General features: G+C 33.5%; 2 protein-coding genes across 2 annotated transcripts; both read right to left on the bottom strand.

Annotated features, from left to right (window-relative positions):
* Nucleotides 1-1,059: 1,059 nt before the first annotated feature.
* Nucleotides 1,060-5,225, bottom strand: LOC131630207 (pentatricopeptide repeat-containing protein At5g48730, chloroplastic-like). Its single transcript, XM_058900989.1, has 3 exons — nt 4,709-5,225; nt 2,067-2,473; nt 1,060-1,804 (listed from the first exon to the last, which is right to left on the bottom strand). Exons 1-3 carry the CDS (start codon nt 5,153-5,155, stop codon nt 1,090-1,092), a joined length of 1,569 nt encoding a protein of 522 aa, XP_058756972.1. The 5' UTR covers nt 5,156-5,225; the 3' UTR covers nt 1,060-1,089.
* Nucleotides 5,226-11,100: 5,875 nt separating this feature from the next.
* LOC131630227 (uncharacterized) lies at nt 11,101-11,526 on the bottom strand. Its single transcript, XM_058901011.1, has one exon. It carries the CDS (start codon nt 11,524-11,526, stop codon nt 11,101-11,103), a length of 426 nt encoding a protein of 141 aa, XP_058756994.1.
* Nucleotides 11,527-13,557: the final 2,031 nt, after the last annotated feature.

The raw sequence follows: 13,557 nt of genomic DNA, 5'->3' as shown, positions 1-13,557 counted from the left end.
AAGAAGTTGGAACCTTCCTTTCCAAGAACTAGTAAAACAATTTTGAATCATCCAGAATAAAGATAACCCTTATGTCTACAAAAATATTAGTCGGAGCATATTGCTCTATGTGCTCATCAGAAACAATGCCCCTACATTTAAAAGGAACATCAAATAAACCCAGCAAAAAATAAGAGACAAGTATGGTAATGAGATCGAAAATAGTACTATCGACATTTTGAATTCCATGTTTCCTGTAAGGCCAGAGTAAAGAAATTTGACCCTACACCTATATCATTCCTATTTCCTTTTACTTTCTTTCTATTTACCTCCCTCTAGGCATGGCAACGGGGCGGGTCGGGGACGATTTTTACCTCCCCAAACCCAAACCCGAATCCCCAATCAATCCCCATTACCCGCCCCAAACCCAAACGGGGATGGGGAATTAAAACCCAAACCCGTCCTTAACGGGTTCGGGTATCCCCGCCTCGCCACCATCTATTTCGTAAAATCAATTTTTTAATAAAAATATTTACTTTTTCAAAAATCAAATTACATTATAAATAACAAAATAAAACAATCTCAAAAAAATTCATACATATATTTCAAATATTTAAAATAATAAATACAAATCAAATTATTAAAACATTAGCCACATATTTAATAATATAAATTATGAAATTTAAATAATAATCTACATATTGAAATAAACGGGGCGGATTCGGGGATGGGTTCGGGATGGGTACTAGTGTCCCCATTACCCGACCCATCCCCATGTTTTCTAATCGGGGAAAACCCAAACCCGAACCCAAACCCAGTTAAAGCGGGTTTTCCCCGTCAACTTCGGGGCTGGTTCGGATGGGTACCCGTGGGTCTGGGTTTTATTGCCATGTCTACCTCCCTCTCTCAAAATAGTGATTTTACGCTTTTATTCTCATTTTTCCTGCTCCTATTTTCTTCTGTCTTTTTCCTCCTAAACTGACTAACTATAAAACTAAGGAAGAAAAATAAAACAAACTCAACTACACTAGATATATTGAACATATGCACAAATAAACAGATCATAAAATGCCAAACATATTGAAGCAAAAATATCAGTAGATCTTCTCATCAAAAGTCAGGTTTATTTCTTTCTAAAGGAGGTTTCTTCACTGTTGCAAGGAGCTCTTTAAGCTCCTTTACATGACTATGCATACCTTTAGATGAATACGCTTTAATCATTGTTCTATAAGTTAAGAAATCGGGCTTACAACCTTTAAGTTCCATGATCTCAAGCACTCCCTTCATCTCATCCAAACAATCTAATCTCATATAAGCATCCACCAAGCAATTGAAGAATACAGTGTCCAGTGTTACATCTGAATTATCAACAAAACGCAGGACACCGCCAACTTTTTCAGGCTTACCTGCATGTGCATAAGCCCTCACAAGGGAACACAGTGTGACACAACTAGGTTTTATTCTCTCTGACCGCATTAGTCTAAACAAATACTCCATCTGTTTGAGATCCCCGGCCTTTCCAAAAGCATCAATTACAATATTGTAGGTCACAATTGTCCAAGAATAATGATATTTCTGCATATATTCCATTACAGCACTCATTTTTGTGAAATCACGGGCTTTGCCGTAGGAATCCAAGAAAATGTTGAAGGTTTGAACATTTGGTTGGATTCCAGATGCTTGAAACTTTTCATAACACTTCTCCATTGTTTCTATCTGCCCTAGGTTGCCAAAGGCCCTGATTGTTGAATTCATGGTCCATACATCAGGTTGACAATCTTGTTCAGCAAGCATTTCCAAAATTGTAGATTCCATTTCTGAAAACCTTTTAAGAGCATAAAATTATATTACAGACATGCAAATACGCTATTGAGTTATGCTGCAGCAGGTTGCAAAAAGAATAAAAATACAAACAAACAACAAAATATGAACAATTTTTCACAAGTTTATCGGCGACAATCCAGGACTGAGTAGTGATGTGTTGGAAAAGTAGGTAGCTGATAAAATGAATTTTTCAACTTCAGTCAACAACTAGATTGCGCATGTAGTACTTTCACAAGATAAAGAAAGAAAGGTTAACATTATACCTTTTTGCCTTCCCATAAGCATCAATAAGGGTATTGTAGGTGACTGTGTTTGGCTTGATACCAAGAGTGGCCATATCAGATAAAAGACTCTGAACTTTGTCAAAGGCAGAAATCTGCAAGCACGATTTTATGAGGATTGAATAAGTCTGGACATCAGGCTTACAACCAGGTGTACTCTTCATTTCCTCAAGAAGAGAAAAAGCTTTATCCAAGAGACCACTCCTACCGTAGGCAGCTAACAATGCAGTGTATGATTCACAGTCCAAAACACAACCTTCATCAACCATAGCTTGAAAGAGTTCAAAAGCTTTATCAGGTTGCTTACATTTTCCAAGCATGACTATTAACTTGATGTATACACCTTCGAAAGGTCTGTACCAAAGCTGTTCGCGCAGTAATTCAAAAACCTGAAACCATGAGAACACGCTTCGATATGATATCAAGTCTTCCTGTAAACTAAACAGTTTCACAAGTGTATGTGTGTATGAGAGAAAAAAAGAGTGCAGCTTCAAATTTCAGACCACTGTTTTAAAACTAATTTTATTATGTTTTAATACTTGCAAACAGGATCCAAAATGGCGTCTTTCACAGTACAATAAATTCTTAAAGTTAAACAGCAGAAAGATAAAACGTTCTCGATCAATTTAACTCTTCGAGTCTTCATTTTGTTGCTACATTTTTCAATTACAGTACCATTTTATTTCTTTAATATGTATCTTTTGTGCAAATATGCTTCCTTAAAACCTAACATTAGAACCACATCACTTCACTTTTTCTAGGTCACCTTTTCTTTCCACATCTCTATACATACTAAGACAACACTATAAATAGATGAGCTTCTTCAATAAATTACCAATATTTAAACAATTGCACATTGGATTGGACCTATAAAAGGTTAGGCCTAACTATAAGGGTCCATAGGTCAATCGGATTGAACAGCAGTTGAATTATGATTCTCTCTCTCTTTTGTGAATTAGCTAACTAATTTCCATTCCCATCCATCTAATTAATTATTTCCCCAAAATTTAATCAAAATTCAATCAAATCAAAGATTATCATAGTCAATCAAAGCCACTCATCCATTTATTCTAACTTTCGCTTTCCCATGTTCCAAAGAAAAAATTAACATGGTACACAATTTAATGCTGCAGAACAAACAGCAAACTTATATTACCAGTTACCACAGCTAAACCCAACAACAGAACCCACATGGATTTGAATTTAACTATAAATTATGTTTGTCAGAAAAAACTTTCAAATAAGTCAACCGCAAAAGTTACAAGCACAGAATTCCAAGGTAACACAGATGATCCCTAAGACTCAAAATTCAAACAAATTTAACGCCGCGTCCCATGTGCATTCTCTTGACTAGACTGACATGCAGAAAAAATACCACAATATATAGATAACTCACATACAAATTGTAAGCTGATGACTACTGAAAATTTTCAAAAAACACAAAGGACTGTGCTAGGCATTCAACTGATATTCAATACATGTATATAGAAGTATAGTTGATTCAGTTTGTATTGGATCGGTTTTTCAACATAGCTGTTAAGAGTCTCTCATTGGATGAGATATAGACTGTACATGTGCTTAGAAGTGGGAGCTTTCTTTACCTTACAATAAGAGAAAGTTTTTTTTGTTTCCATTGTTTTGATTATCAGCTTTGCATTGGATTAGATCCATCGATGAACTCAAAACCAAAACCAACCCAATGGAACTCTATTCCATAATCAACTAATCAAATAAACAAACAAAGAAACAAAAACTCATATCAGACTCATATTGCCATAAAATAAACCGAAACCTATGTAATAACGACACTACATATTGAAGGCGTATTCAATGTCTGACACACTTATATTTTCTTAAATTATTGCTAGTTCCTATGTTGTGTTGGTGTTGAGGGAAATGGACCTTGGTAATATGGAAATCAGGAAGTAAGTACAGCCTAGCCAATAATTGTTCCACCCATATTCAAACTCGTTTTTCTTTCAGAATGACCCGTTCTTAAGAGGAGTTCATTAACCATGTGTCACTGGTTGCTAGTTACTATGTGTCATTGTGATATAGGCGTGCTCTTCATAGACCAAAACCAACCATACAAATAACAACAACAACCAAGCATTATCCCACTAAGTAAGGTCGGCTACATGAATCAACTTTCATCACAATGTTCTATCAAGGACCATACTTCTATCAAAATCATTAATCTCGAGATCTTTCTTAATAACTTCTCTTATAGTTTTTCTAAGTCTTCCTCTAGTTGTTTGACTTCTCTCCGTCCGATCTACTCTCCTTAGCACAAAATCTACATGTCTTCTCACTACATGCCCAAAATACCCAAGTCCATTTTCCACCATTTTTTTCTACTATAGGTGCTATCCCAAAACTCTATCTGATAATAGCATTTCTAATTTAGTCCTGTATTCTTACCACACACTCCTGCACTTACTTTATTCTCGTGTTGAATTTTAACGGCTCAATACAACATCTCAAGTCTTACCTCACAAACAATATACAAAAATACAACCATAAATCCATTTCTCCAAAATACCTCAAAACCAACTTACTGAAACTCCACATGAACAACCACATTCAATTCATCTAAAAAAACAAAACAACTGAAAGAAATAAACCTTGAGAGCAGACTCCCATCGCAAAGCCGCAATCCTTTCATTCAACGCTTCAAGGACAGTTCTAGGCAAAAGCTTCTTAGAATTAACCGGACCTTTCTTCCTTCTCTTATCAATAAGCGCCTTCGTGGCCTCTCTACGAAGTATAACAGACACAGCTTTCTGCGACGCTACCTTCCTATTTGTCATCTCCTTTCTCTCCTTCGCTTCCTTTGATTTCATCTTCTCCACTTCCTTCGCTATTCTCTTTGTTCTTTCGTCCGGTACTGCCATTATTGTGTGGCGGAGTTTGTCTACTCCGGTGATGGAGGAAGGTGGGGGAGAATTGGGGTTTGGGTGGGGGTCGGGTAGGGAGATGGATTGTGCGCGAATTGAAGTGGTTCTGCGACGGGAGATTGTGGGTGATGGAAGAGGAGGGGCGAGAGCGGTGGTGCTGGAGAGTGAAGTCATTGGATTTTGTTGTGCTCGGTTCTTTCGAGGCGTGAGGAGGAGAAGAGAAGAGAGGATACGTCATACGTGTATTAAAATCGCTAATACTAATATCCACGTCAACCAAGTATTTTGGTTGTTTGCAAAATAAAATCACTAGATATTTTTTAGTCAATTGATAAAATTTCATATTTTATTTTCTGCTTTCGTAGATGCACATCTAGAAACAGGAGTGATCCTGAGCACGGGCTCGCGGGGCGGGAGTCCAGAGTCTCATAATTTTAGGGACACCAAAATTTTTTTTTAACCCTATATATATTAAAAGAAAATTTTCTAATAAAAAAATACTTGTTAGATTTTTTTTTTGAAAAATATTGGCTAACAAAATTATAGGGACACTACAAAGTCAAAATTAATAGAAGAATGTAATTTTCCATAAATAAAATATAGAGCAGAATAAAATCAATTAATTCTCCTAAGATAAAATAAATTAATATATCTATAATTTTAACAACTAGAAGTTTAATAGTTTTATGTAGAATTTTTTAAGTCTATGACGCAACAAGTCAAAGAATTACAAAATGTTTTAGAAGCTCTTGGTCTAGATATTGATAATGTCAGGGGACAAGGATATGATAATGGATCAAACATGAAAGGTAAACATCAAGGTGTACAAATAAAATGCTTAGATGTTAACCCTATAGCATTATACGCACCATGTGGTTGTCATAGCCTTAACTTGACACTTTGTGATATTGCAAATTCTTGTACTAAAGCTAAATATTTTTCTAGAGTGTTACAACATATTTATGCTGTATTTTCTCATTCGAAAATGTTGGAAAATTCTTAGAGACAATGTGAAAGGTTTAACTATTAAACCATTGTTACAAACACGTTGAGAAAGTCGTGTGAATAATGTATATGCAATTAAATCTCAAACTTCAGATGTAATAGAAGCACTACTCACTACTTCAACTAGCTGAACAAGATAATGATCCCAAAATTAAGAGTAAAGCTAAATCTTTAGCAACTGATGGAATTGGAAACTTTGAATTTTTAGTAACTATAATTATTTGGTTTGAATTGTTAACTGTTGTTAATAAAATTAGCAAAAGTTTGCAAGAAAAGACATGCGTATTGATGTGGCTATAGAACTAGTAAAAGGTTTCATCAAGTATTTGAAAAAATATAGAGAATCTGGATTTGTAAATGCTAAGGCCAGTGCTGAAAAGATTGAGAATGAAATGGAGATTGAATGTGTGTTTATTCAAAAATATATAATTCGTAGAAAACAACACTATGATGAAAATCCATCTCAACCCACACAACTGAATCTTGAGTCTGCTGGAGAGTCTTTCTGAAATCACAATTTTTTATATATTGTAGATCAAACAATTGGCTCACTTGATAGAAGATTTGAGCAGTATAGCACATATGAAAATATGTTTGTATTCTTGTTTAGTATTGAAAGACTTAGATCATTATCTGATATGGATTTGAAAACATGTTGTAAACATCTTGAAACTTGTTTAAAACATGACGATTCTCTTGATCTTGATGGTGAAATTTTGTTTGACGAATTGAAAGTCATTAGATAAGTTTTAATAGTTGAATCAAAATCAAGCTATATCATATTGAGTTCTTTAAATACTTTTAATTGTTTTCCTAATGCATGCATAACTTATAGAACAATATTGACTATTCCTATCAGAGTTGCATCTGCTAAAAGAATTTTTTCTAAATTAAAATTATTAAAATCTTATTTGAGATCTACTATGTCACAAGATAGATTAAATAGTCTTGCGTTGATTTCAATTGAAAATAATTTTTTGAAGAACCTTGATTATGAACAAATTATTGAAAAACATTTTTGTAAAATCATATATCTTTTTACTTACCTATAAAGTAATAATTATATTTCTTAATTAGTGTGAAATAAGACGGAGGGAGTATTATTTAGTATGATAAAATCCTTTCACAACCACATCAAATTATAGTGTGATTTTTACTTCGCTTTAATGTGCCACATAAAATTATTGAAGAATTATGGCGCAAAAAATATATACTCCATTTTCCGTCTCATAAAAAGTGTTTCATATGTAGTTTTTTCAGTCTCAAAATAGTTGTCCTTTTAAGTTATCAATGCAATATTTATTATTATTTTCCACTATTTATACCCTTATTTACTAATATTCACTTTATTCAACAACTCTATTCACTACAACTAATAAGGATATTCTAGTAATTGATATTAGTTTTAGCATTAAAACCAACACATTTAATCATTTTTTAAAGAATCACGCATTACTCAAATGAGATTCTTTTATGAAACAGAGGAGTATATAAGGAGAAAGTGAAGAATCTTATATATATGTTTGCTTGGTAGTTTTTCAATAATCATGGCAGGTCCAAAAAGACAATTTTCTCATAGGTGATAGATAGATAGAGTGTGGAAGAAGGTGAAGGGATGGAAGGAAAAGGTTCTGTCAAGAGCAAGAGCAGGGAAAGAAGTGCTTATCAAGTCAGTTGCACAAGTTATACCTACGTATGTTATCAGTTGTTTCGGGCTTCCAGAAGATTGTTGCAAAGATATTGAAGGTCTTTTACCTAGATATTGGAGGGACTCATCAAAAGAGGGTAAGAAAATGCATTGGATGAGCTGGTCAAAACTGTCAAAAGCTAAAGGTGGACAAGGTATGGGATTTAGGGGCATAGGTGATTTTAACATGAGTTTGCTAGGAAAGCATTATTGGCGACTCTTAACTCTGGGACCCTCATTGTTGGAGAAATTTTTCAAGAGTAGATATTACCCTAGAACTTTCATGAACGAGGCTAAGCTTGGTTTTACTCCTAGATATGTGGGGAGAAGTATTATGGGAGCCAAGGATCTTGTGGAGGAAGGCTCAGGGTGGAGGATATGGAATGGGCACAATGTGAGAGTGTGGAAAGACAATTAGATCCTAGGTGGGGATTCAAGACTCATGGCCCTGCTAGATGTATCAGGGAAGATACAGTGGTCAATGATCTTATTGATCCAAATTTACGTTGTTGGAAATATGATATCTCATTAAGGAGTGCTTTGAACCTTATGTTTGTGCCGAAATTACCAGTATTCCCCTCTCTTGGAAAAGACATGCGGATAAGCTCATATGGTACAACGAAAAAGATGGAATCAACATAGTAAAATCGGATTATCACCTTCTTTCAAGGAAAAGAGCAACATCAGCCGCAGGCCATTCATGCCATATCCAAGGGAAAATGTGGAAAAAGCTTTGGAATGCACCAGTCCATAATAGATTAAGGAATTTTCTATGGAGGCTGGCCAAGAATATTCTCCATACAAGAACGGTTTTGTGTCAAAAAGGAGTTAAAACCACTCTAATTCTCCCCTTTGTCACAATAATCTTGAAACCACTGATAACCTTTTTCTGCATTATGAATTCTCCAAACAGGTTTGGTTCTAATCTCCCATTGGACTCCATATAAACCCTGTTTTTTATCTGACTTTTTGGATGGATAAATGTTTGAATATGAGTAACCCTTATGGGACTCAATTAATCTATGTTACTCTAAGGAAGATTTGGGATGCAAGGAGTCGTGCAATCTTCAATGGTTATGCTTTCAATCCTATCAATCTTGTTGCTAGAGCCAGAGACTAGATCTAGGAGTTTAACTCCCACAATCCAGAAGTTTAAAAAGAAAAGCCTGAGATATGAGGTTGAGGATGGAGGAACCAAAGGTGTGACCATGATCTATGTGGACGCATGATGTTTCAATAACGACACCATTGCAATAGGGTGCCTGATGCAGAGTCAGGAATCATGTATTTTCCTGTCTACGACCAATATTATTCGTATAGAAGCTGATCCAGCTACTGCAGAGACTTTGGCAGTAAGGTACACCCTCATCTTGGCAGTGGACTTCAAAATTTTGAAGTTGATTCTCCATACTGATGCTCTCTCAGGGTCTATTTGGTTGGGGGGTTTTGAGGGGACGGAGGGGATGGAATATTTTAAATTAAGTATGTTTGGTTAAATTTTTACAAGGGGGATTGGAGGTAATAAAATTCCCTCCTGAAACACTTCTTCGTTCCCCCAAATCGAGGGGATTTAGAGGGGAAGGGAGGAAGATGAGTGATGATAAAGGGAGGGGAGGAAGAGGAGTGATGATAAAGTCATTTTTTGTTATATTGACAAAATTACCCTCATTTTTTTTATTAAAATCATAAATTGTCCTTAATAAATATTATACATTAATTTTTGTCATGTTATTAGAAATTCTCTATTTATTACGGCAACTCCATTATTTTTACTTATATGACTAACATTTCTTTATTTTTATGTGTGTTATTTTGTTCATTTTCATTTATTATTTTGTTTGTAAAAATTTAATTAATTTATAAGTTATTGTGTTGTATTATATATCTATATATAATTATAGTATATGAGTTATATATCTAGAATTTAATTTTATAAATATTTTATAGGATAAGACAAATAATCTAGATGAGAAAATGGTTCATCTGATCATACATCATATAATGATTGTATGAAATTTATTAATATTTTATTTGCGCTTTAATATATTTTAGTGTATTTGTAATATTACATTTTTAGTGTTAGATTATCTATGTTTTATGAATTGAGTTTTCTTTTTAATATCACTTTGTTTTAATTTTATTTAGCATGATTGTTATAATCTTTTAAAGGTTAAAAGGTAAATTAGTTTTAAAATCTCTCTTCTCTTCTTGTGAATCAAACATATATTTGATTAAAAATTCTCTCTCTCATTTCTTCTCTCTCTCTTTTAAACAAAACACTCATTTATAAGTAAAATACATTCTCTCACCTCCCGTTCTTTCCACTCTCTTTTATTAAAAAATTTCTCCTCCGTTGAACCAAATAGACCATCAGTTATGGATTGCTTGAGTCCAGTGTCCTCTGTAGCGGTGTTGGAACTTATTATTTTAGATTGTCTCATTGGTTAATGATTGTTAACTTGCTACATTTCTGTTTGTTAGTAGGAACCAAAACATTGATGCTCACTAGCTTGTTGGTTTAGGTCATAGTAGGGTCGGTCCAATTAAATTTGAAGTTCCGTTCTAATTTAAAAAATGGATCCAAATTTAAAAAAAAATATATAATATAATAGTTAAAAATATAATTATATATTAATAAAAAAATTAATTATAATTATTTTGACACAGATCAATTTTTTTTAATGTATTGAGGCCCTTCAAAATATGAGACTTTGTGCTGTAGACAAGACCGGCCCAAATACATGAGGCTTAAGACGACTTTAAAAATAAAATTTAGGGCAAAACAATTAAAATTTATTTATTGGATTTAAAATTATTTATTAAATTATTTTAATTAAATTTACTTAATATTTAATAATTGATAATAAAGTTAATTTATAGTGTTTATTTTAAATATTTATAAATTTTTATATTAACTACTATTATATTTATTATTATTATTATTATGAAAATGTCATATAATAGTAAAAAATCCTTAATATTTTACAATCAAAAATATATTTATGTTTTATAGTGTTGGTCAGTGTTCCTGATGTGTGCGGTGCTATATTCTCTGCAACAATTTATTCCAAGCTCTCTCTCAAAAATAAATTCAAATTGGAAATAAATCAAACCGTACAGTGAAACACGTTTTCAATAATATAATGTTAATATATCAGAATTGGAGGTCCAAGGCAGTAGCTAGTTGGCCTACCCCTTGGACCGGACCTGGCTGTAGAGTCTGCTGCTCCCGCACATGGTCGGACCTGGGTCATAGAGTTAGCTGTAGAACTAAGCTTGGGAGAATACCCTTTGACCAAGTCTTTAATCTTGTATCAGACTTTTCTACCATCTATTGAAATTAGTGTTTCAATAAAAAAAATACTTGTAGATTAATGACTTTTTTTTTTGATATAATGGAGGGCCTAAGCCCAAAAACAAAAGAGAACTACACCGAATCTAAAAATAGACTACTAATCCCTAAAGAATCTGCCGCCATAAGAGGCCATAAGAATTCTGGTGGCTCCTTGTTAACGGTGAAGGTCTTGTCAATATAACTTCGTTTTGCAAGCACATCCGCACACATGTTGGTAGATCTATAGGCATGAGAGATAACAACAATCTCGTGAAGATCCATGAGATTCTTAATCCTACGGAGGATAGCCACACACTCTAAAATGATTGTCCTCCCTTCTTCAAGAGCAAGAACCACCTCCTTCAAGTCAATATTTACCTCTACCTTCCTAATACCCAAGGCTAGAGTAAGAGTTAACCCTTCATAAACTCCCCAAAATTCTGCAAGAATAACACTACTTCTCCCCAAGGCTAGATTAATGACTTTATTTATGTAGTTTGTTGAGTCCAATTTATACATTGTTATCTATTACTATTTAATATAGTTTGTTTTTAATACTCCTTTCATACATTGACTACTATTTTGATTGATTATATAAGTTATGAATGATTGTTAACTCTAATTTTTATAACTTAGACTAATTTCATTGTTCGACTTCGACATCTAACAATTATAGACATAGGGTGCTATTTGGTTTGTGATAATTAGAATTAAGGTGCCAATTATAGACATAGGATGTTATTTGATTTGTGATAATTAGAATTAAGGTTCCATATATTTAGAACAAATCTATTTCAGCTTAAACCTAGTCTTAGGCACACAACAATATTAAATTATCTTAACGGAGAACTCTGCCGTCCAAATTAGTATATGCTATGCATACTGCTTTTTTTAATAAGTCTATTGTGAGAACATAGTTAGTATATTGACCAAATTATTTAGATTTACTTGTACTATTGTATTGTGTATATCAGTTTACATTATATGGTCTTATTTTTGTCAGTTTCAATGTGATAAACCAGTGAAGAGATGATTGATTCATACATGGAAAATTTGTACACATGAAGTTTATCCCCAAATTTGCAGTTTAATGCATGTGGCAGTGCCAACGTTGTGTGTTTGTGGGTTAATTAAGTCTGTAATTGGTCTGTAATTGCAAAGGAATATATTTAATTGCATATAATTTTAATTATCATCTACTATCTACCCATTACTAAACAATTGATCAAACTACCTATTTTACCCTTTCATCAAAAAAAATTTTACACAACAAAAAGGTTAATTTCGTAATCTATTAATTCAACCACCTTTTTAATTACAAACTACCCATAAAACCCTTTCATCAAGATACTATACTCATACTATACATTAACAATCTATACTAAAAATAAAGGTTGTTTCGGTCAATACATAAATAAAAGGTCTTAAGTGTACTATGGATGTACAGTAACAATGTCAACTGTAAAATAACCATTGGTGAGATTGAATATTTCACTTTTCCCTCCTCCCAATACTTTTCCCTCATTATACCATTTCAACTTTGCAATACTTTTCCCATATCCGATTCTCTCTCATTGCTCTCCTCTCAATACAGTTGTACCTTCTCTCTCTCTCTCTCTCTCTCTCTCTCTCTGAACCCCTTTCCTCTTTTGTTTGCAGGTCTCTCCCTCCCAACTCCTTTCCTCTTGCTCTGCCGAATTTGTGGTTTGTTCTCCGAACTCCTTTCCTCTTTTGTTTGCAGCTCTGTTTGTATATTCTTCACCACAAACATCAGGCTTAGTGTATGTATACATCCATTTTATGTATATATCAGGCAGCGTGTAGATAGACCACAACCATTTCGTTTGTTGCTATTTGCTATCTTCAGACCTTTTTGTAGTATAAACATAAATATTGTTCACCACAACCATTTTTGTTTGCAGTGATTTTGTTGCTATTTTCTGACCTATTTTGCTATCTTTGCATAAATACTCTTCACCACTTTTTCTATGGAATAAATTTTCATCTCTTTGGACAGATGCATATTAGGATTGTTGACTTGTGGGTGGTTAAGGAGAAAACTGGCCAACAACACCTTGAGTTGGTCATTCAGGATGGAAAGGTTTGGTTTTTTCTATCCCAGGTTACATATTTATGTTTTTCAAGGCATTGTTGTTCATGTAAATGTTTGGTATTTTCTAACCCATATGACATATTTCTGTTTTTTGATGAACATTGTATTTCTCAAGATATGTTATATTTTCTGAGGACCATTTGTTTTTTAGGACCATTTGTTTCTGATGAACATTATTTCTGTTTCCCAAGATATGACATATTTCTGTTTTTGATGAACATTATATGCAAACATTATGAACTATTTGTTACATAAGTTCATGTATTTCTAAAGATCTTTACACAGTGTACAAGCATGGCAGCATTTCATTTTTCATTCAAAGGTTTGGTATTTTCTACCCATTCAAATATTTTTGTTCTTGCATTTGTTCATTTTTCATCCAAAGGTCAAGGTTTGGTATTTTCTAGCCATTCAAATATTTATGTTCTTGCATTTGT

This window comes from Vicia villosa, unplaced genomic scaffold (genome assembly GCF_029867415.1).
Source record: "Vicia villosa cultivar HV-30 ecotype Madison, WI unplaced genomic scaffold, Vvil1.0 ctg.000659F_1_1, whole genome shotgun sequence".
Classification (NCBI taxonomy): Eukaryota; Viridiplantae; Streptophyta; class Magnoliopsida; order Fabales; family Fabaceae; genus Vicia; species Vicia villosa.
The sequence above is the reverse complement of the archived record's forward strand: the minus strand, read 5'-3'. Positions and strand labels throughout refer to the sequence as shown.

Coding starts and splice junctions, on each gene's coding strand:
- LOC131630207 (XM_058900989.1), bottom strand. CDS start 5,155: ATGACTTCACTCTCCAGCACCACCGCTCTCGCCCCTCCTCTTCCATCA. Junction 2,474..4,708: donor GATGGGAGTCTGCTCTCAAG/GTTTATTTCTTT, acceptor TCATGGTTTCAG/GTTTTTGAATTACTGCGCGA. Junction 1,805..2,066: donor GCTTATGGGAAGGCAAAAAG/GTATAATGTTAA, acceptor TGCTCTTAAAAG/GTTTTCAGAAATGGAATCTA.
- LOC131630227 (XM_058901011.1), bottom strand. CDS start 11,526: ATGTATAAATTGGACTCAACAAACTACATAAATAAAGTCATTAATCTA.